The sequence below is a fragment of the Pteronotus mesoamericanus genome, unplaced genomic scaffold, assembly GCF_021234165.1.
Source record: "Pteronotus mesoamericanus isolate MK-2021 breed Mesoamerican mustached bat unplaced genomic scaffold, CSHL_Meso_final scaffold_174, whole genome shotgun sequence".
Classification (NCBI taxonomy): domain Eukaryota; kingdom Metazoa; phylum Chordata; class Mammalia; order Chiroptera; family Mormoopidae; genus Pteronotus; species Pteronotus mesoamericanus.
Genome location: NW_026555309.1, coordinates 18,303,365 through 18,326,990, shown reverse-complemented (window position 1 = coordinate 18,326,990; position 23,626 = coordinate 18,303,365). Strand labels below are relative to the sequence as shown.

General features: G+C 37.9%; 1 protein-coding gene across 1 annotated transcript in view; it reads left to right on the top strand.

Moving 5' to 3' along the window:
* The window catches only part of STK3 (serine/threonine kinase 3), a 243,918-nt gene that overhangs the window by 52,293 nt on the left and 167,999 nt on the right, over nucleotides 1-23,626 (top strand). The window contains exons 5-6 of the mRNA XM_054590312.1: nucleotides 7,797-7,961; nucleotides 9,130-9,297. Of these exons, the coding sequence (XP_054446287.1) occupies nucleotides 7,797-7,961; nucleotides 9,130-9,297 (333 nt within the window). The remainder of the gene's footprint in view (nucleotides 1-7,796; nucleotides 7,962-9,129; nucleotides 9,298-23,626) is intronic.

The following is a 23,626-nucleotide window of genomic DNA, read 5'->3' as shown; positions in this document are numbered from 1 at the left end:
CATTTTACCCATGTGCATTTAAAGTAATTGTTGATAGATATGCGTTTAATGCCATTTTACTCATTTTAAATTTTTTGTTCTTCTTAAAATAGATCCTTTAACATTTCTTGTAATACTGGTTTGGTAGTGATGATGTCCTTTAGCTCATTGTTTGGGAAGCTCTTTATCTGTCCTTTGATTCTAAATGATAGCTTTGCTGGGTAAAGTAATCTTGGTTGTAGGTCCTTGATTTTCATCACTTTGAATATTTCCTGCCAATCCCTTCTGGCCTGCAGTGTATCTGTTGAGAAATCAGGTGACAGTCTTATGGGGAGCTCCTTTGTAGGTAACTAACTACTTTTCTCTTGCTGCTTTTAAGATTCCACCTTTGTCCATAACCTTTGGCATTTTAACTATGATGTGTCTTGGTGTGGGCCTCTTTGAGTTCATCTTGTTTGGACCACTCAGTGCTTACTGTATTTGTTGTTTTCCTTCTCCAAGTTGTGAAAGTTTTCAGTTCTTATTTTTTCAAATAAGTTTTCAATTCCTTGCTCTGTCTCTTCTGCTTTTGGTATGCTGGATGTTGTCCTAGAGGCCCCTTACACTGTACTCATTTTTTTATTCTTTTTTCATTTTTCTGTTCTGATTAGGCATTGTTGCTACCTTCTCTCCCAAATCAGTGATTTGGTCCTCTGCTATATCTAGTCTACTGTTGATTTCTTCTAGTGTATTCTTTGTTTCAATTATTGTATTCATAATTTCTGACTGGTCCTTTTTATGTTTTTTATCTCCATTTTTATGTTACCTATATCTTTGTTGAAGTTCTCACTGAGTTGATCTATTTTTCTACAAAGTTTGTTGAGCATTCTTATAACCATTGTTTTGAACTCTGCAACTAGTATATTGTGCGTCTCCATTTTGTTTCGTTCTTTTTCTGGAATTTTGTCCTGTTCTTTCATTTGGGACATGTTTTTTGGTTATCTCATTTTGGCCTCCCTGTGTGTGTTTCCGTGTATTAGGTGGAGGTGCTCCATCTCCTGGTCTTGGTAGCCTTATGTAGTTGGTGTCCCATGGGGCCCAGTGCGCCAGGTGTGCCCCCTGAGTGACCTGTGTGCACCCTCCTATTGTAGTTGAGCCTTGATTGCTGTTGGCACAGTAGGAGGGATTGACTCCCAGGCCAGTTGGCTGCAAGTACCAGTGTCGACTACAGTGGAGGAGCTACTGTGCAGGAGATAACCCCATGGAATAGGAATTGCTTTAGACGGGCTCTGGTGCCCACTGACTTTGGTGTTTTTTAAAATTTATATTTTATTGATTATGCTATTACAGTTTTCCCATTTTTCTCCCCTTTGCCCCCCTCAACCCAGCACCGCACATTCCTTCAGGTAGTCCCCATGTTCATGGGTCATGCATATAAGTTCTTTGGCTACTTCATTTCTATACTGTACTTTACATCCCCATGTCTATTCTTAACTACCAACCTGTACTTCTAAATCCCCTCACCTCTTCACCCATTACACCACACCCCTCTCCCATCTGGCAGCCATCAGCACTCTTCATATCCATGATTCTGTCTCTCTTCTTGTTTGCCATGTTTTTTTTAGATTCAATTGTTGATAGATATGTATTTATTGCCATTTTATTGTTCATAGTTTTTATCTCCTTTTTCTTAAATAAGTTCCTTTAACATTTAATATAATAATGGTTTCATGCTCTCCTAACTCTGCTGGCTTTTTCTTGTCTGGGAAGCTCTTTATCTACCCTTTGATTCTTAATGATAGCTTTGCTGGGTAGAGTAATCTTGGTTGTAGGTCCTGACTTTTCATCACTTTGAATATTTCTTGCCAGTCCCTTCTAGACTACAAAGTTTCTTTTTAGAAATCAGCTGACAGACTTATGGGAACTCCTCTGTATGTAACTAACTGCTTTTCTCTTGCTGCGTTTAAGATTCTTTATCTTTAACCTTTGGCGTTTTAATTATGATGTATCTTGGTGTGGCCCTTTTTAGTCCATCTTTTTTTGGACTCTGTGTGCTTCCTGGACTTGGATGTGTGTTCCTTTCACCCAAATTAGGGAAATTTTCTTCCATTAGTTTTTCAAATAAATTTCCAATTTCTTGCTCTTTTTCTTCATCTCCTCTGTGATACAAATGTTGGTGCACTTGAATTTGTCCCAGAGGTTCCTTGCACTATCCTCTTTTTTTTTTCTTTTTTTTTTTAGATTTTTTTTTTCCTTCTTGCTGTTCTGATTGGTTGGTTATTTCTTCCTTCTATTCCAAATCATTGACTTGATTCTCCACTTCATCCACTCTATGATTGTTTCCCTGTATATTGTTCCTCGTTTCCCTGCACATTGTTTCTCGTTTCTGTCCTGATCTTTTTGTGCTGTTGAGGTTCTCTCTAAGTTCCTTGAGCATCCTTATAACCAGTGTTTTGAACTCTGCATCTGATAGATTGCTTATCTCCATATTGTTTAGTTCTTTTTCTGAAGTTTTTATCTGTTCTTTCATATAGGCCATTTCTTTGTCTCTATATATTAGGTAGAGCTGTTATGACTTCCTGTCCTGGTAGCATGGCCTAATGTAGTAGGAGTCCTATAGGTAGAGCCTCCCCTTTCACCCAATCTGGGTACTTGAGGTGCACCTTTTGTTTGGGCTGAGTATACCCTACTCTTGTAGTTAAGTCTTGATTGCTGTTGGCTGGTCAGTGGGAAGGATTTACCCAGGCCAGTCAGTTGCAAGGACTGGCTGTGACCACTGACCACCATCTTCCCACCATGGAGGATCAGCTCTGTAGGAGCCCTCTCCACAGAGCAGGACCTACTTCAGCAGGGCCCTGGAACCCACTGAGTTGACCCCTTGAGTGTGTCACTTCTGGAGGTGTCTGGGTAGTGGTACTCTGACATGGTCTGCAGCTGTCCACTGGGTGCTCAGGCTCTGAGGTTTTCTGAGTGGTGTAGGCCAATGTCAGCTACTGCCTATGTTCTTTTGGGGCCACTTGTCATAAGCTGTAAAGCCATCTGAAGATGCCTGCTACTCATGCGGGGTTGGAGGTGCCCAAGCAATGCCAGACTGTGAACCTTGGCCAACTGCTGCTAGTGCTGGGCCTGGGGCCACTTAGCAAGGGGTACGGGGGCTGGTGGCTCCCTGAGGCTGGGTGTTGCTTTTTGAGAGGATTTAGAAAGATCTGAAGTATGAGCCAAGACAAGCCATTTGTATGGAAAAGCCACTGTTAACAGCTTGGATGAACCCATGAGATTGGTAGGGCAGAGCCTCAAGGAATCAATGGAGTGTAACAAACAGCGTGAGTCAGGTTCATGGAGGCTCAGATATAGCATCTGCCTCCCGGCTGTGTTTGGGGAAGGTTCAGAAAAAGAACAGTGACCTCTGCCTGCAGTTCTTCCTGAGGGAAAGCTGCCTCCCAGCTCGCACCCTGATGCCAGACAGTTCAGTTCCTCCCTGTAGGTCACTGGTGCCTTTCAAGCTGCTACCCTTGTGCTGAAGCTCAGAGGTAGTGGGTCTGAGTAAGTCCGTGTGCAGGCTCTTTAAGAGGAACTACTTGGGACTCCATAAATTTCAGTCCCTGCTGGTTTTTATGGCCAAAAGTTATATGAGGACTTACCTTCCTGGCACTGGGGACCCTGGGCTGGAGGACCTGGTGTGGGGCTGGGACCCCTCACTCCTGAGATATATCTTCTCTTTTTTATCTACCACATGTGGGTGTGGAACGAGCCTGTTCCTTGTGTCCAGGTCTTTGCCCCTCCTAGCAGCCTGGATGGATGGATGTGGTTCCTTTAAATCTGTAGTTGCTGGACTTCATTCAGCTTGATTTCTGATGATTCTGAGTGATCGTTGTTTTGTACTTTAGTTGTAATTTTGATGTCATTGTGCGAGGAGGTGAGCCTTGTTTACCTGTGCTTCCGTCTTGACAGGAAGTCTGATTTTTGGTTCTTGAGTGTGTTGCTCCTGGAGGTGCTTGACTGGTGCTCCATCATGGTCTAAAGTTGCCTGCTGGTTGTGCTGGCTCTGGGGTCTCCTGGGAGGTGCAGGCCAAGGTCAGCTTCTGCCTCTGCCCCGCCCAGGGCCACCCAGCATGAGGTGCAAAGCAGTCTGCTGATGATTACCACTTGTGTGGGGCTTGGAGGTACCTGGGTGAGGCCATGCTTTGGACTGAGGCCAGCTACCTCTAGTGTCAGGCTTGGGGCTGTTTAACCATAGGTACATGGCACTCTGAGGCCAGATGCTGCTTGTTTGGGGTTTGTGGACCTTTGAGAAATTTTAGGAAAGTTGGCGGCAGGATGAGCCTAGACAGGTCACTTGCATGGAAATGGCACTGGAAGTGACTTGGATGGTCAAGCAAGTTTGGTGGGTTGGGGTCTCTGGGAATCTCCGGGAAAGTGCTCACATTGTTAGGTTGATGGAGACTCAGATACGGTGCCAAACTGCTGGCTCAGGAGGGGGAGGGTTCAGCAAAGGGACAATTGCCTTTGCTAACATTTCTGCCTGGGATAAAGCTGTCCTTCTATATGTTCCTGCTGCCTTTCCAGCCGCTGCCCCAGTGCTGGAGCTCAGAGGGAGTGTGTCTGAGAAAGTCCATGTGCCGGCCTTAGAAAGAAGCATTCCGGTGATTCCCACAACCCTCTGTCTCACTTAGCCATAATCTCTGCTGGTTTTCATAGCCAGTAGTTATGCAGACGTCTCATCCTGGCACTAGAATCCTGGGCTGGGGGCCTAGTGTGGGTCTGGGATACTCACTCCTCATGGGGACCTCCAAGGCTGAGATATGCCTCCTGATTTTTAGCCACCGCTGGTGAGTGTGGGACCAGCCTGATTGTGTCTCTGCCCCTCCTACCAGCCTCAATGTGGCTTCCTTTTTATATCCTTAGTTGTAGGACTTCTGTTTAGCTACACTTCAGGCAGTTCTCAGTGACAGATCTTGAAGTGAAGGATGGAAGTACCATGTTTACCTACCGCAGCATCTTAACTGGAACCTGACATTTTCTTGTATTTCACTCTTTTCTATCAAATTTTTGTCAAATTATGCCTTTCCCTGTAGAATATAAGCTCCATGAGAACAAGGATACTTCTTATTTTATTCACTACTGTATCCCCAGCAACTGTTGCAATTCCTGGCATGTATTTGGTAAGTTTTTTTTGAATGGGTAAATGGCAGTCTGGATCAGTTATCTTGCAGTAGAGTGGATTTATCAGGCAGGGTTCTTACATTACCACTGAAGAGTATACAATTGAGAAATGACTTAGAATAGCCTTAGGGTCATTTAATTTGGAAAAGATTAGGGAAAGGTGGCACTTCAGAGGTTAACAAAAGGAGGTTCAGGTTGATTGTTTCTTTTTTTTAAATGAAAAAAGCAATTTATCTAAACTAAACCATTATTCAAAATTCCTGCATACAGATAGACATGCACGGTACATTTATGACATTATATATTGATGTCACATGCAAATATAAGCCATCTTGCAATTTTCTCAGGAATTTTAACGTGGTCAGGGCATTTGAAAAATTGAGGTGAAATTCACATAACATGAAATTTATAATTTAAAAGTGAACAATTCAGTAGTATTAGTGCATTCACATTGTTGTGGAATCATCACCTCTATCTCGTTCCAAAATACTTTCATCACCCCATGCTCCGTGAGCAGCTGCTTCTAGGTTTTGCAGCCCCTGGCCATCGCCACTCTGCTTTCTTCTCTCTGGACTCACCTATTCTGAACAGTTCACGTAAATGGAATCATACAATACATGCCTTTTTATATCTGGCTTCTTTCATTTAACATAATGTATTTGAGGTCCATTTACATTGAAGCACATGTCAATACTTTATTTCTTTTTTATGGCCGAATAGTATTCCACTGTATGTACATATTATAATTTGTTTATCCATTCATTCATTGATAGACACTTCAGCTGTTTCAACCCTTTGGCCATTGTGAATAGTATTGCTGTTAGTATTCATGCACATAGATTTGTTGAGTATAGGTTTTCAGTTCCTTAGAGTGTATACCTAGGAATAGAATTGCTGGGTCATATGGTAATTCTTTGTTTAACTTTTTTTAATGTTTTGAGGAACTAAATTTGTTTTCCACAGTGTTGTACCATTTTGCATTCCTTCCAACAATGCATGAGAGTTCTGATTTCTTCACATCATTGCTAACACAGTTGTTTTCTATTTTTTAAAAAATTGTAGCCATTATAGTGGGAGTGAAATGGTACCTTGTAGTTTTGACTTACATTATTTACATTTCTTAATGGCAGATGATGCTGATGTTGAACATCTGCCCTTTCATGTGTGGCCATTTGTATATCTTCTTTGGAGAAATGCCTTTTCAGGTCCTTTGCCTATGTTTAAATTGGATTTTTTGACTTTTTGTTGTTGAGTTAGAATAGGGCTTTCTATATGCTGTACATACTAGACCCTTATCAGATACAAGAATTTCAAATATTTTCTTCCATTCCATAGGTTGTCATTTTGCTTTCTTAACAGTGTTTTTTAACACACAAAATTTTTAAATTTTGATAAAGTCCAACTCATCAGTTTTCACACTAGTTTCTTGTACTTTTGATGTCATAGCTCATGATGCATTGCCAGACCCAAGGCCATGAATATTTACTCTTTATGTTTTATTTTAAGAATCTTACGGTTTTAACTCACATTTATGTTGTAGATTCATTTTGAGTAAACTTTCATATGTGGTGTGAGATAGGGGTCCTACTTCATTGTGTTTTGCATGTCAAATTTCCGCCCCCTGCCCGTGTTGTTTCATTAAGACATGAAGCCCTGTGGAGTTGGTGGCAGTGGAAGTTTCTTCCAGTAGTTAGTTTCAAATTCTACCGAGTCTTTATATATTTTTTTAAATTTCCACAGTATCTTTTTATTATCCCATTGTTGGGCATTTAAATCTATTTTCTTTTTTCTCATACAGAGCACTGTTTTTTATCTTTGTATAAATTGAGATGTTTTCCCTCTTATTTTTTAGGTTATGTTTTATGTATTACAGTGAGAAGTAAGTTATTAATATCTGAGATTTTGATATCACTTGATTTTTTTAAAACCTCAGAGGATGTTTTCAATAAAAATAGCTTTAACAGGTTGTACCTGAACAAGGTTTGTCACGAGAGGCAGTGTAACATAGCAGTAAAAGTATAGATTATGATCACATCGGAATCACATCTTTGTTCACATGAGTTATGAAAAGAAGGAAGTTACAGAACCTCTTTGCAATAACTTCCTTTGTTTTTTTTTCTTTCCTTCTCCTCATCTTTCCGTGGTCATTTTTCAGCTCTCATTATTAAGGTCGGAAAGTCATGGTGTGGGTGGGTGGGGAATGACCCGGCTGGGAGAGGCAGGAGCGCTGCCGGCGCTTCGTGCGGACGTCTCTGCGCGGTGCACCCTTTCTCCTTTCCTTGCCAGTGTGCAAAACTGCTGATTTTTATTTTCATCAAGAATGGTAGGCATCACAGGGAAGGGTGTCTGATTTTACTTTTTCAGGGCAGATAACTGTGATACTGTTACCTCATTGCTAGATGATGTGGAAAACACTGATTTCTTAGGGCTTTGTTGATTCTTGCGATATGCTATGTGCTTTAAGAATGACATTTATAATTTTAAAGAAAGGAGAAATTTAGTGATGAAAATTCTGTCATTAGCTGAGTGTGTGACAATACATATGGGGGGAAAAGAGGTTTCAGTTTTTACCTTGTAACCTCTTCGTAGAGGTTTGATGTTTGTTAGAGTGAAGTGCTTGCTATCATGCTCTCTTGTAAGAATGTCCATCAAGTTTTAAAAATATTTCTTTTCAGTTAACAGAAGATGAAATTGCAACTATTCTTAAATCTACTTTGAAAGGACTAGAATATTTACACTTTATGAGAAAAATACACAGAGATATAAAAGCTGGAAATATTCTCCTCAATACTGAAGGACATGCAAAATTGGCAGATTTTGGTGTGGCTGGTCAGTTAACAGTAAGTGTAATAATTTTGGCTTATATGTCCAGGTTTGATTGTGACTAAACTTTAATAACATTTTGGGGGTATAGGAAAACTGTATGAGGTCTGTCTGGAAAAAGTCCAACCGTTGTTAATACAGCAAGAATGATTTGCATGACATCGATGTGACCTGGCAGCCAAGGAGAGTGGACTGGAATGCACATGCGTGAACAATGACAGCTTCACTGTACTAGTCATTGGGATAGACGCCATTGAATGAGCATGTGTATTGTGTGGCCATCGCATTCAAAATGACTGAGCACTAGAGCAATAAATCTGCATCAAATTTTGTATTAAGCTTGAACATTCCTCTGTGGAATCTATTCGGATGATTCAGAAGGCTGCAACTATGGGCCACTGGTGATTGACAGCTTCATCACAACAACGCATCAGCTCATGCATCACGTCTTGTGCAGAGTTTCTTTGGCAAAACATCAAATCACCGAGGTTACCCAGCCCCGCTATAGCTCAGATTTGGCACCCTACAGTATCTGGCTTTCCTCAAAACTAAAATCGCCTTTGAAAAGGAAGAGATTTCAGACCATTGATGAGATTCAGGAAAATACAACAGGGCAGCTGATGGCGACCGGGAGAACTGTGTGAGGTCCCAAGGGGCCTACTTTGAAAGGGACTGAGGTGTCATTATCCTGTGTACAGTGTTTCTTGTATCTTGTAACTTCTTCAATAAATGTTGCTATTTTTCATATTACATGGCTGGATACCTTCTGGACAGACCTCACATAACTTCATTGTTCTTGGATAGGAGCCATAATTTTAGTAGCATTTATTACTTTTATTTACAATTTAAGAAACATTGAGTAAATATGAAAGTCTATATTGTCATTAAAATGCTAAAATGTTTGAAAAGGAGAGCTACCTTTTCATTTGTGTAGCTTTCATTGTTATAGTACTGCTTTTAAAAACTGTTTTTAATGACAATAGTGGAGATAAGTTACTTGTGGACTCTTGTTCATTTTGGAATTTAAAATTATGAAATATGTCATATAACTAGTTGATATTTCATGGAAATAGTCAATTTCACCTGTAACCTGTAGAATTTGAGAGTTTCACATATGTAGTTTTAAAATATGCTGGCAAACAGTGTTTTTGTACTATTATTTATGTCAGTGTAATGCTTTTGCAGGACACAATGGCGAAACGCAATACTGTGATAGGAACTCCATTTTGGATGGCTCCTGAAGTAATTCAAGAAATAGGCTACAACTGTGTGGCCGACATCTGGTCCCTTGGCATTACTTCCATAGAGATGGCTGAAGGAAAACCTCCTTACGCTGATATTCACCCAATGAGGGTAAGAAAATGATGCTTTCCTTAAAATGTCAGTGTTGTAAGTGTTGCAGTGTTGTAATGTCAGTGTGAGTAAATATAAAGTAAAATAAGTTCATTTGAATTTAGGTTCTGTACAAAAAGTAGTAGTTATGTGTCAAAGATTAGTGACTGTTAACTCTTCTCCCTCCCTGCTCCATCCTTAACTGTGAGAAAAGAAGTGAAGGCTATATTTCTCTCTATAGTCAATGTTTCCTTCCTCAAAAGATAGACCTGTAAAAATTTCCCTTGCTTTTCAATAGAAGAAAGTGTTTGTAAGTTTACTACATGCTTTAATTCATTCTTTTCTCAATGAGGCTGTAGAGGTGTTGGAAGAAATCAGTTCTTTCCTTTGTACTCACCCTGCAAATTCTGTCTTTGTGTGTTTTTGTTTCTTTCCTTTTTTCTTCTCTTATCTGAGGCTAATATTTTAAAAATATTAATTCATTACTTTTAATACTGCTATGTACTTGTAAGCAAATTAATCTTATTTCTTTAGTTAGTGCTTAGTGAGAATATGTAATGTCCTTTAAAAATTTTTTTTGACACTATAAGAGATCCCCCATTTCCCCCTTTTTGTCCCCCTCCACCCAGCCCTCGTCACCTCTCCCTGCCATCCCTGTCCCAGGCTTCACCCGTTGTGGTCTGTGACCGTGGGCTATGCGTATGTGCACTTATATGATCTTTGGCCAATCTCTTCCTGTCCCTCCCACCCCACTTCCCTCTGAGATCTGTCAGTCTGTTCTGTGTAGTCATGCCTCTGGTTTTATTTTGTTCAAAAATGAAAATGTATTGTGTTCTTTTTTCTGAACATTGTTATATGCTCTGTAAACTCCTTTTCCAGGATGGTTTTTGAATTTGAAGTACTATATAACTTGCATATTTATGTCTGATTGTCTATGCTTTAGGGTTTGTGATGATAATAGTTTCTACATTGATTAGGATGTGAATCTCAATTCATTATAGATGTTTATCTTTGTAAACTTATTGCCCTCTAGTGGTTGTAGTCACCTCAGGAAGAAGGGATATAGGGATAAAAGAAGAAAAAGAGAGGGAGAAGAGTGTGTGTGCATGTGTGTAAAGAAGGGAAGCTGGTGTCAGTGTCACTGGAGAAATGTGCCAAGTAAATGGTTGGGAGAAAAAAATAATGCAATATTTTAGAATATATGAAGAAGAATAAATTGGAATGATTTCTGGTGTTACAATGTTGTTAGGGATTGAATTTCAGTAGTAAAGATAACAGTGCACTCTACCAAAAATGCTAAAAAACCTGCTTGCCCCTTTAAAGAGAATTCACTGAATAATACAATTGTATGTAATATGTATCATTTTTCTTGTGCATATGAATTTTTTTTGCCTGAGTGAATATAGAAATAACATGAATTATTTGTTTCAGCAACACATATTCTCATTTCTTATTAGATTACCTTATCTCATTAGTTACGTTTGGTGCTTTTAGTTCGGATGTTTTTAGGGTAATCCTCAAGCTAGGTGTATTTGAGTTTGACCTAGTGGGGCAGACTAAGCTATCCATGGCAGCCTAGCAAGTGCCAGAGCTGAGATTTCACCCAGGACTTAGATTATTACTGTCTGCTTCTATCTTGTGTAAATCTTATTTTTCCATTCAAATAGTCTCTCTAGCAGATAGCAAAGCATTTTAGTAGGTGGCCCCTACCTTCCAGGGCCTTAGAATATCACTTGACCACCCTGTTAGTGGGCCTGTTCTCCAGGACCTCTTGACACCCATGCTTGCTTAGGCCAGGAAGAATTAGGGATAAGAAAAGGTGTATCAAGCTTGGGTTATTTAGAACGGAATTGCTCCTGACTAGTCACAAGTTAATATAGTGCTTCACACCGATTAAGACATGTGTTTTGAGCGTTACAGCCTAAGGGTTGTGAAGAAATTAAGATGGTACTAAATTAGAAAATGAAAGTAATTATAATAAATTAGAACTTGGGAGTTAATTGAGAATGGGTCTTTTGAAAGTGTTAAGGGTGAGGTCATCTGTTTTACATGCTTTTAATTTACCATTTTATCAAAAATTGGTACTTCAATCATTCCTGAGAGAGAATAAGAGGTTTTTAGAGTATAGATACTCAAGGAGGAATTTCCTAATAAAAAGAGCTATTTAAAACATTGGATTTGTTTGATGGCAAGGGATGAACTAAATATGTTAGTTTTGATATAACTCTTTCTTTAAACAAGAAACTTGTAGTTCATATAAGCCAAACCTTTACTGTTGTAGATACTAATACTTAACTGTGTAGTAAAGGACACCAATGAAATTCACATTAAAACATGTAAAGCTTTGTAAACAGAAGAATGAAAATGTGCTTATAAATTTAGATCCAGCTGTTAGATTAAAATTAATGAGTAATGGCAAATGGAAGTAAATCTGCTCAAAACATTAAGTGAAACAAATTTTATTAAAACTCAAGTTTATTTTAAAAAGCTAACTATGAAGTTAGTGAATTAATTTTGGTAAGTTAAATAAATAAAAGATTAAAACAATTTAATTTTGAATTCAGTTAACCACATACTTCTGTGGAGAGCAGTCTTCTCAGCCCTTTAGGAAATATAATTATAAAAAAAATCTGGAAACGAGTGAAGGATCATTTTTCTAGATGTCGATCACTGTACCCCTCCACCAACCCTAAGCACTTTTTTTTGACATTGCTAAGACCCTAATGATTATTAACACAGCTTTGCTTTTGCTTTGTTTTGTTTTATAAGTCTGTGTTTGGTTACCAGTTACTCAGCGAAGTGACAGAGGTAAGGAAAGAACTGTTTGAGTCAGACTAAGGACAGCAGGCAAAGGGACTCCTGAGATCTGACATCAGTTGAAGGAAAGAAAAAATATCAAACTAAGAATTTTACTTTTGTACAATATGATACCAAATGTGTATTAACTTTTAAAAATAAGTTGTATAAACATATAGTATATCTTAGGAAGATTTATGTTAAATATGACTTGAGACAGTTGGAGGCATTTTGTTTATTTATCATTTGTTTACTTAAGAACAATAAACACCTATATTACATGAGCTAAGATGGGAGGGGGGAGGATTTATGAGGCCTTGGTTTTCCTCAGCGAGCTCTCCAGCTCCTTGTCCCCTAACACGTAACAATCTGCTTGGCCACGCTGGCCTGGCCTTGAATCGAGGCATACAGCGCGCTTGCCCCGCTGGAACTGCTCTTCCAGAAGACTGCCTAGTGGGACCCCTACTGCTGTCAGTACAATGTGCTGTCAACGAACACGATACAGGTCTTTGCTAGGGTCTTGGTGAAGACCATTGTAGACAATACCCGTAATCCTTTGCATGGAAAACTCTCTGAGCCACAGACGAAGCTGCCCACGTCCAGCCTCAAGCTCGGTACTTCTTATTGCCTCCCTACATGCATGCACTCAGACTGTGTGTGTGGTGGGGGCCGAGAGGCATTGAAGTGGCAATTTTCTGTAAATTCATCTTATATACAGCATGACAATTTCTGTTCAAGAGTAAATGTGGCATTACTTTAGACTAGAAAGGGGGGTAAGGGGTGTGTGTGTACACGTCACCTCATCACTGCTTGCTTATGAAGAAAGGAACCCTGTAGATACTTTCAACATGGAAAAGTTATTTTTGATGAATGATGTTTTTGAAAATGATGTTAATTTTCTTTCTTGAAGAATCTTTTCCTTAACCTTGCTATTTTTTTCCAACTAGCCTCTCCCTCAACCCGCCCTCCCCTTTTTTTTTTGAGAAACATAGTGAAATAAATGCTCCAGTATACATGCAAAGTAGAAAAGACCTTAGACAAAAAGTCATTCTTTTTAGTGCATATTGAAAAATAAAACACACAATTGCTTTTTTCCATCACAAATCACATGGCATTACTCTTTTCATAACCAAGTATACTCCTAGCCCAGCATAATTTTTCCTTTCTTCCTTCCTTCCTTCCTTCCTTCCTTCCTTCCTTCCTTCCTTCCTTCCTTCCTTCCTTCCTTCCTTCCTTCCTTCCTTCCTTCCTTCCTTCCTTTCTCTTATTTTTTTTTTCCCAAATACATTTGTCTCTGCCTACCCCCCACCACTCTTCCTTGCCCCCTCTCTCCTTCCCTCCCTCAGCTCTTCCCCTTTGGTTTTGTCCATGAGTCCTTGCTATATGTTCCTTGACTTTCCCCTTCCCTTCCTTTTCCCCGCCCCCCCTCCCTCCTTCCCTCCTGTCTCTGCTGATTTCTTTTCCTTTCAGTGTTGCTGGTCTTATTTTCCTTGCATCTTTGTATTGTTGGTTAGGTTCCACTTATAGGTGAGATCATATGGTATTTGTCTTTCACCCCCTGGCTTATTTTGCTTAGCATAATGCTCTCCAGTTCCATCCACAGCATAATTTCTTAAAAAAAAAAAAAGACATACAAAAGTAGTTATATTGACATCTAAGGAGTAAAAACTGAGTTAACCATTTTTTAATAAAAAAAAAATCCATGACTTCCTTCTTTTGCAATTAATAATAAAATTTGATTGAGAAATTCTGGGAGACTGGGCTTGGGTCAGGGTGGGAGTTGAGTAATACCGTGCCCAGCACACTTACATCTTCATCTCTCAGTCCCTGCTGTGTATGGCTCAGTAGACACCAGGGCCATCTTAGGGTGTGTGCATGGCACTTGGAAGATTCCTAATAATCATTCAATATGGATCAGAATCTTTATTTTACTGGGGAATGGATGAAGGAACACTGGTGTGTTAACTCACAGACCTCAGATTCACGGGTGGGAATGTCCTGGATGAAGACCTCTCTCTTCAAGCTGGAGATAGCAGGGTCCGTGTCTCTCTGTGGTCGGACACCCACCGTGGGGTGCTGCGCCAGATTCCCATGACATTGGGCCAGGAGCATACGAGCAAACCACACTTCTGCCCCACCCAGGACGGGGGCTTCGGGACTCGCCTTCAGCGCTAATGCTTACGGACATGGTATGATCAGGGGCTACAGCTTTACATAGTTTTTTTTTTTTTTCCCCTCTTTCTTTTCAGTTAATTTTTGGCTTGAATGATATGTTTCATGCTTATGAGGTCCACTTTTTGCATTCTATTTTATCTTTTTACCCCTCATGGTAATAGCCTAGGGCTATTATATAACAAATACCACAAATTTGGAGGCTTAAAACAACTGAATTATATTCTCACAATTTTGGAGGCTAGAAGTCCAAAAATCAAGGTGTTGACAGGGCTGCACTCTCTGCAGAGGGTCTAAAGGAGAATCCATTTTTTGCCTCTTTCAACTATTGGCAGTCACTGGCAGCCCTCGGCATTCTTGGATTGTCGCGGCATCCCTTCGCGCTCTGCCTGCGTCTTCACATTACCTTCTCTTCTTGTGTGTCTGTGTCTTTTCTTCTTCTGTCTGTCTCAAGTTTTCCTCTGCTTTCTCTTAAAAGGGCATTTGGATAATCCAGGATGACATTCTCCTTTTAGGATCCTTAACTTAATTACATCTGCAAAGATCCCTTTATTCCAAATGAGGCCCCTGTTCTGGGGATTGGGATATGGACATATCTTTTTGGGGGCCATCATTCAACTCTGTATACCCCCTATAATCTATTTTCTTCTTTTAAATTACGTATAGTTTAAGATTAATAATGACATTTCAGAATGTACCTCCTTGCTTTCTAGAGTCATTTTTTATTGTGGTAAAATATACATAAAATAAAATTTACCATTTTAACCATTTTTAAATATATTGAGTTGGCCAAACAGCCTGTTATGTTTTTTCTGTAAAATAAAAGTCATGTTTTTCATTTTCACCAATAACTTTACCGATTTGGGTATTTTGAGTATGTTGGCTACCTCCTGCGTGGTACAATGTTGATTGTTCTTGATTAATGTGTCTGTCTTATCGCTGTCAACTTCAACTGGTCTACCTGACTGTGGAGCATCGTCCAGTGAGAAATCTCCAGCACAAAATTTTGCCAACCACTTTTGACATGTTCCACCAGTCATAGCACCTTCTCCATACAATGAACAAATTTCAGTTGTATTTTTACCTTTCTTGAAATAATTAAGCATAATATGCAAAAAATGTTGGGTATTTGCTTCCATCTTCAATATTAAAATGGCTATACAAAATTTCACCAATTTTTAAAAAAGATTTTATTTACTTTTTGAAAGGGGAAGGGGGTAGAAAAAGAAGAGAAACATCAACGTGTCATTGCCTCTTACGTGCCCCCTACTGGAGATTTGGCTTGCAACCAGGCATGTGCCCTGACTGGGAATCAAACTGGTTTGCAGGCTGGCACTGAATCCACTGAGTCACACCAGCCAGGGCAAAATTCACCAATTTTGTTAGGCTTTCTTTTTTAAATGCATGCTGATATAACAGCTGTCACAATACAATCTAACAGAATTTTTTCAATTGAAGTTAAAAGACAAGTAAGCACTACTAGAGACATCTTATGGGAAAAACCAAACAAACTTTTCGGCCAACCCAATTCATTGGCATTAAATACATTCATATTGTTTAACAATCATACCAACCATTTCCAGAAATTTCTATTATCTCAAACTGAAACTCTGCACCTATTAAACAGTAACTTTCCATTATTCCCTCTGAATACCTCATAGGCATATTCTACTTTCTGTCTCTATGAATTTGACTGTTCTAAACACCTCATATAAGTGGGATCATACAGTATTTGTCCTTGTGTGTCTGGCTTCTTTCACTAAGCATGTTTTCGAGTTTCATCCATGTGGTATATGTATCAGAATTTTATTCTTTTTAAAGACTAGTATATCATTTATTTTGTTTATCCATTCATCCATCCATGGATGCTTGGGACGCTCTTTGAGACTCTGCTTTTAATTCTTAGGGGTATATACCCAGAACTTAAATTACTGGTACGTATGGTAATTTTATATTTATTTTTTTAGGAACCTCCAGACTATTTCTCATAGCAACAGGACCATTTTACATTCACACCAACAGTGCACAGAGTTGCAGTTTTTCCACATTGTTACCAGTACTTATTTTCTGTCTTTTTGATGGTAGCCATCCTAATGGATGTATAGTGGTATCTCATTGTGGTTTTGAATTGCATTTCCCTAATACCTAGTGATGCTGAACATCTTTTAATGTGGCTTATTGTCTGTTTGTGTATCTTCTTTGGAGCAATGTCCATTCAACTCCTTTACCCATTTTTGCATTGGGTTGTTTCTTGTTTTTGAGTTTCTGGTGTCATTTTTCTTGACTCTTCTACAGTATTGATCTGCCTTTTTTTTTTTGCTGGTTGATGCCCTAGTCCTTAGACTTTTTACTGCCTCTGTTTATTGTCCTTTCAGCTGTCCCTCCATCACTTTTTGTATGCCAGCTCTAATACTCAGTACCCTTGTAATTCTTCCTTTGTAGTCAGTGCTTTGAAGGACTTTGAGACCAATGATTTCCACATGCTGTTTATGTGCAAATAACTTATTTTTTTTGTAACTTATGTACAAGTAGAGGATTGCTCATTTGTAGTTAATTACATATAGGGGTGGGCAAAAGTAGGTTTACATTTGTGAGTGTGTGAAAAAATTTATTCTTGTATCATTATTTATTCTGGTATTATATATTTTCCCACAAGAACACTGTAAACCAACATTTGCCCACCCAGTATATTACTTTATTTATGCAACAGATATATTCTGAAGTTGTATAAACACTTAATAGTTGTAAATCAGCATTTTAAATTCTTTGGATATTATTTTTTTAGAACTGATAAATGAATTCATTAAAGTAGCAAGATACGAAATTAATATCCAGAATCAGTTGCATTTTTATATGCCAATAATGAACTATCAGAAAGGGAAATTAAGAGAACAACCCCATTCACAATTGCTTCAAAAAGAGTAAAGTACCTCAGAATAATTTAACCAAGAATGTAAAAGGCCTGTACTTTAAAAATTATAGGACACTGAAGAAAGAAATCGAAGAAGAAACAAGTGAGTGGAAGCATAAACCAGGTTCCTGGATAGGAAGAATTAACATCATTAAAATGTTCATACTACCCAAAGCAATCTACAGATTTAGTGCAATTCTTACTAAGATACTAATGCCATATTTCACGGAACTAGAACATATTCCAAAAGCTTATATGGAACCATAAAAGACCCCAAATAGCAACAGCAATCTTGAGAGAGAAGAAAGAAGTAGGAAGAATCATGCTACCTAATGTCAAACTGCTCTACAAGGCCATAGTAATCAAAACAGCATGGTACTTGGTCCAAAACAGCATAAAAACAGACATATAGATGAATGGAACAGAATAGAGAGCCCGGAAATAAACCCACACCTCTATAGTCAATATTTGACAAAGGAGGCAAAAACATACCATGGGCTAAAGATACTTTAATAAACGGTGTTGGGAAAATTCGACAAGATACATAAAAAAAAAAAAAAAAAAGAAAAGAAACTGGACCACTTTCTTACGCTACGGACAAGAATAAACTCAAAATGGATGAAAGACCTAAATGTTAGACCTGAAACCATAAAAATACTAGAAGAAAATGTAGTAAAATCTCAGACATTTCTTGTAGCAACATTTTTTCTGATATCTCCTCAGGCAAGGGAAACAAAAATAAAAGTAAACAAATGGGACTATGTTAAACTGAAAAGCTTTTTCATAGCAAAGTAAACCATCAACAAAATGAAATGGGAGAACATATTCACTGATACTTCTGATAAGGGATTAATATCCAAAATTTATAAAGAACTTTTAAAACTCAACACCAACTGCCCCCCACCTCAAACAATCCAGTTAAAGAATGAACAAAGGACCTGAATAGGCAGTTCTCCAAAGAGGACATACAGAGGGCCAATAGACATGTGAAAAGATGTTCAGCATCACTAATCATCAGAGAGATGCAAATTAAAACATAATGAGATACCACCTCACACCTGTCATAAGGGCTGTCATCAATAACTCAACAAACAAGTGTTGGTTTGTTGAGGATGTGGAGAAAGGGGAACCCTTGTGCATTGGTGGTAGGAATACAGACTGGTGCAGCCACTGTGCAAAGTAATACGGGGTTTCCTCAAAAGGCTAAAAATGGAACTGCCTAATGACCTATTGATTCCACTTCTGGGAATTTATGCAAAGAAACCAAAACCCAATCCAAAAGAATGTATGCATGCCGAAGTTCATTGCAGCATTCCTTATAATTGCCAAGATTGGGAAGCAGCCCAAGTGTCCATCAGTAGCTGAGTGGATATAAAACTGCTATGGTACATTTGCACAATGGAATACTACTCAGCTGCGAAAAAGAATATTTTACCATTAGCAACAGCATGGATGGGCCTGGAGAGCATTATATTAGTGAAGTAAGCCAGTCAGAGAAAGACAAATATAATATGATTTCACTTAAATATGGAATCTAATGAACAAAGTGAACTAACGAGCAAAATAGAGGCAGACTCAGAGAGAAGCGGTCTAAGTGCTGGGAGGAGGGTTGCAGGGGTAGAGGGATTGAGCAAAAAAGAAAAAAAGACAACTCATGAACTCGGAAAACTGTGATGATTGCAGGAGGGAGAGGTTGGTGGAGGTGCACGAGGGTTTGGAGGGATAAATAATAATAGGAAAAATACAATAGAAAATAATGTAAAAAAATAAAATAATTTGTAATGATACCTTAATAATGAGACTAACACTCTTGAAACTTATATGCCATGTAATTGTGTACATTTTTATGGTGGAACATAACTATGTTATCATGAATACAGAATTTAGTGATTAATATTAAAGTATTTTTGATTTAGTATTAATCTTGAAGTGGAAGAAATGCATATTCTAATGTGGGGACAGGGAACTCAAAGTCTGGATCAGTTGGAGAGTGTCTCCGCTGTCCTTAATTGGTTATTTTACCTTTGAGAAACTAAATGTCATTTAACTATGGATGTTAGAGTTTTGAAGACAAGTACCCTGGAATTTTTTTTTCTGTATTCATTTACATCCTTCTTTCCATAAATATTTAGTGCACATTTATCATGGACGAGTTGGACTTTGAGGGTGTAATGGTAAGCACAACAGATGTGTTTCCTGTTCTCTTGGAACTTCAAGCCTAGTGTTAATTAGAATTCTAATGTTAGGGTTGTTTAGCTTTTCTTTTGTGTGGGTTTGTAAGGGGTAGATATATGATCAGTTATTTGTAATATAAGACCATACACTGTTACAATGTTTATTCAATTATATGTATGTATGTTACAGATTATATAGGATCATATGGCTATAGGTGAGAATTTTATTACTTTTTCATTGCATATATCACTTTTTTTTTCTCCCTGAACTTACCCTCATCTTCCTTTTTCACTCTTCTTGTTCCCGCCTTTACTTCCTTTGCTCCTTGGGCTTTGATGGCACATTACCATGAATGCTTGCATGCTCCTCTCCCCACCTTCGCTTTTCTTTTCCTTTTGCTTTCCTTTCTTTTCCTAATGCCTTTTTTCTCCTTCCCTGTCTATCCCCTACATTTTTCTGCCTGATTATTTTAGGTGATACCCTGATTCTATTAACCACGTTTTCAGATTAGGAAGAGCCAAGGATCCAGAGGAGTAGGGAAAATTGGATCGTTGGAGAATTTCAGTACTACTTTCAGAACATATGGTTTTTAACTCTGTTTGAAAGTTAAAGAGTTTTTCTGCCCTGTGGTCCTAATACATATGGGAGTATCAAGCATTCCAACCCCTAAATTGGGGATTAAGGTTTATTACAGTGACAGTTTCAACATTTTTTTGTCCAGTTGGAGTTATTATTTTTGAAGAGATGAACAAGCAAGGAGAATAGAATGAACAGATCTCAACCTCTCTCGGTTGAGTCTGCTGAAGTCGCCCCGGAGCGTTTTGCAGGGAACACACCGTTAATTTGTATTCAAACCTTACTATTGGTGTTGCCAAGAGCCCTGTAAACCCGATTAGTTTGGTGTAACTATTAAGGAAACAATCATTTTCTTACTGACATACAAATTACATGAATATGAATTGTAGTTTTGGAGACTTTTTTATTAAATATTGCTAATAGTAAGAATCATTGAAAAAGAATTATATTAGAATCCATCTTTTTAAGATTTTAACCTGCGACACTGACAGAGGCAGTATTTCTCTGTATTTGTGTGGGAACATTTAAAGGAGACAATTTAAATTGGTATATTCATGACTGAAAGATGACATTTCATTTCAGGCTTTTATTGACTATGATCCACAGTATGAAATGTAATGTACATTGTGACCCATTTTGTGCATGCACACGTAAAACAGTAATTATCTTTACTATTTGTGATCCATTCTGTCTTATCATAGTCATGTCTTATCATCTCTTCTTTGATTCTCTTTCATCCTTTCATTAAAAAATATAGGTGGTTCAAATCTGTTAAACTGATTTCATGACCAGTATTAGTTTGTAACTTGCATTTGTAAAGGAAAAAAAAAAATCACTGAACCAGGCTTTGGAAATCTGAATTTTTCCAATCTATATATGTTTCCATCGTTGCCATATAGTAGTGGTATGACCTGGTGTTTGAGATTTTTAGTCCTGAAACAATTTTGTTATCTATGAATTAGTTTTAAAAGCATTTTATGTCCATATCAGAGAGTTATGTAAATGAGCCATATTTGTAAAATGCTAAATACTGTAGAAATATTAGGTAGCAATATTGTTACTTTTCAAATCTCACATTGAGACGTTTAGTTCAGGTTCTTACAAGAGGGCCCTATTTAATAATATTTACCATTGTTACTTAAGGAGCCTTTCGCTGTGGAAAGGATCAGGCAGCTGCCTTAACATCACCTGACATTGTTTTAGGTTATCGAGTCGAGTTGAAGATATTGGGACTTGACGCAGTACCCAGAGGAGTTTATTGGAACCAAGAGAGGTTGCTGAGGTGACTTCTACAGCCTTTACTGAAAAAACGTGGAAATAATGAGCCCATGAGGACAGAGATACATATGGACTCTCTCTTTTCTAGCCTCAGGTCAGACAGTGATATGCAGATGTTTTCTGCTTCATTTTCACTATATACTAGCCCAGTGATGGAAACCGTGATCCACAGGAGAGTTGAATGAGCTTTCTCTGGGGTGGAGAATTCAGAGCGAGTAGACCCCCAGAAATTGTATTTAAATTTTGGTATTTGTCCAGATGTATATTTTTCTGGTGATAGAGCTCATAATTTTCATCAAATGAAAACAGAGACTCCTTGAAACAAAGGTTTCTTGACCCCAAAAGATTGAGAACTGTCTCTCAAAATCAATGACCCTCAAGAGAGTTTTTTATTATATTGTACATTTAGGGTATAGTTTTGTTTATTGTTTACTGTATAATAGCATATCACTGTTCTGTGTTTTAATCTGGAAGCAGATTAATTATGGATGTATATGGCATCTATATGATTCCCTCCCCCCTAATATTCTTTTCTTCTGGAAAGGATAGTTTTAGGTATGTCTGGTTCCTCTCCAAAGTTCCTCATTCCACTGATTTAAAAAAAAGCCTTTCTCTGAAGTCTCATATCACTTCTTCTATGACTTTCTTATGGCACTTTTTAACTCACTGTGTATTATTGTAGTTATTATGTAGTCTTATATCCCCTACTACATCTAAGTTTTAAGTGTGTGTTTAATTTCATCTTTGTATGTCTAATTGAATCTAGCAGAGTGACTTACACCTAAGAGGATCCAATAAATATTTTGCTCAATATGTGCTTGATTGCTTTTCCTATCTCAATGATACTTTTTGGGTGTTAATATATTTTTTAAAATTTTATTTATTGATTTGAGAGAGAAAAAGGGATGGGGAAGGGGGAAGAGAGAGAGACAGACAGAGACAGACAGACAGAGACAGAGACATTGATTTGTTGTTCGACTTATTTATACATTCACTCATTGGTTGATTTTTGTATGTGCCCTAACCAGGGATCGAACCTCCAAACTTGGCGTATGGGGACGATGCTCTAACCAGCTGAGCCACCAAGGCAAGGCTGGGGTGTTAATATTGAAATCTGGGAAGTTCACATTCTTCTTTCTTACAATAATAAATTTTGTATTTATAACAGAATAAGAGTCAGTGAAATAAAGTTAAGAAATGAAAATGAGTAAATGCTAATTAAATACAACTTGAAAGGCCTAACGTCGCTTTTAGCTTGACTTTCAAACTTTTACTAAGCACAGTTTATTTATTTAAAATTTAAATTTTAAATTGATATAATTCATACAAGTTTTTTGTACTTTAGATCCTGTTCCCTTGTTGAAGAAGATCAGAAAGACTAGTGTGAGCACCCTTATAGGGTTGGCTTCTGGATAGTAGCTGTGATTTGCTAATGGTGGATAGAATTGTTAAGCCTTGTTGAAGACTTCTATTTTAAAAGCAACTGTGTAGAGTTATTATATTGACCTTAGTTAAGTTTTGTTTTGTTTTTAAACTAGCCCAAGAAACTTTTTAGGCTAGCGACCCGAGCTGACATTTATTTTAGAGATATATATCTGGGAGTGTCTGTGTTGGGAGGTTGAGAGGTATCTGAGGTCAGCTGTTGACTCTGTAATTTCAAGTGTGTAACATTAAAAAATTTATACTGTTTTTGGAGGAAATGATATCTACAGCATATGTCACTTTTGAAATTATGGCTGGACAGACATTTGAAAAAATGAAGATAGATAAGACCTACCTGACTTTAAAAATTGTATTTTAGTTAAATTCCTGCGGAGTAGAATTCTTTAGCTGACTTAGAGGACTATATTAATCACAGATTAATGATTTGATTATGTTAGCTTAGTTTTCAGTAAACTCTTACATAAATAGAATCATCTTTATTACATCTGGGATCATTTAAATAGCATAATTACAATGTAGTTGTGCTGTGTAATGAAAGGTAAGGGATAAATGATCAGAGGTGACTATAAGCATTGCAGTAAGTGACTTATAAACTGAAGGTCACCATTTTAATTGGAAGGTTTGTGAATCTCTTAAATTCTGTAATCAAATGAAAGATATCAAAGGAAGAAGTAATTTAACATAACAATTGTGGCTTACACTGAACATATGTTCCTGTTAATAAGTTACATTATGGTGTTTAAGGAATTGTATGTAGTTAGTACATTTTGGTTCATTTGATACCCACAGTTTTTCTTAATTTTTATTAGTGAGTTGTTACAGTGGTTAACAAGAAATACACAGATTTAAGTTGCAATAGTTTTCCCAGGGTTATATGATCTAACTTCACAAGCTTCTTGGACATATGTAGATGCTTTTCTATTTTGCTGTAGTTATGACATACAATTGATATAGGCAAGCATGAAAGCTTGGGCAAATTTTCCCATTGCTTTTTCTGGA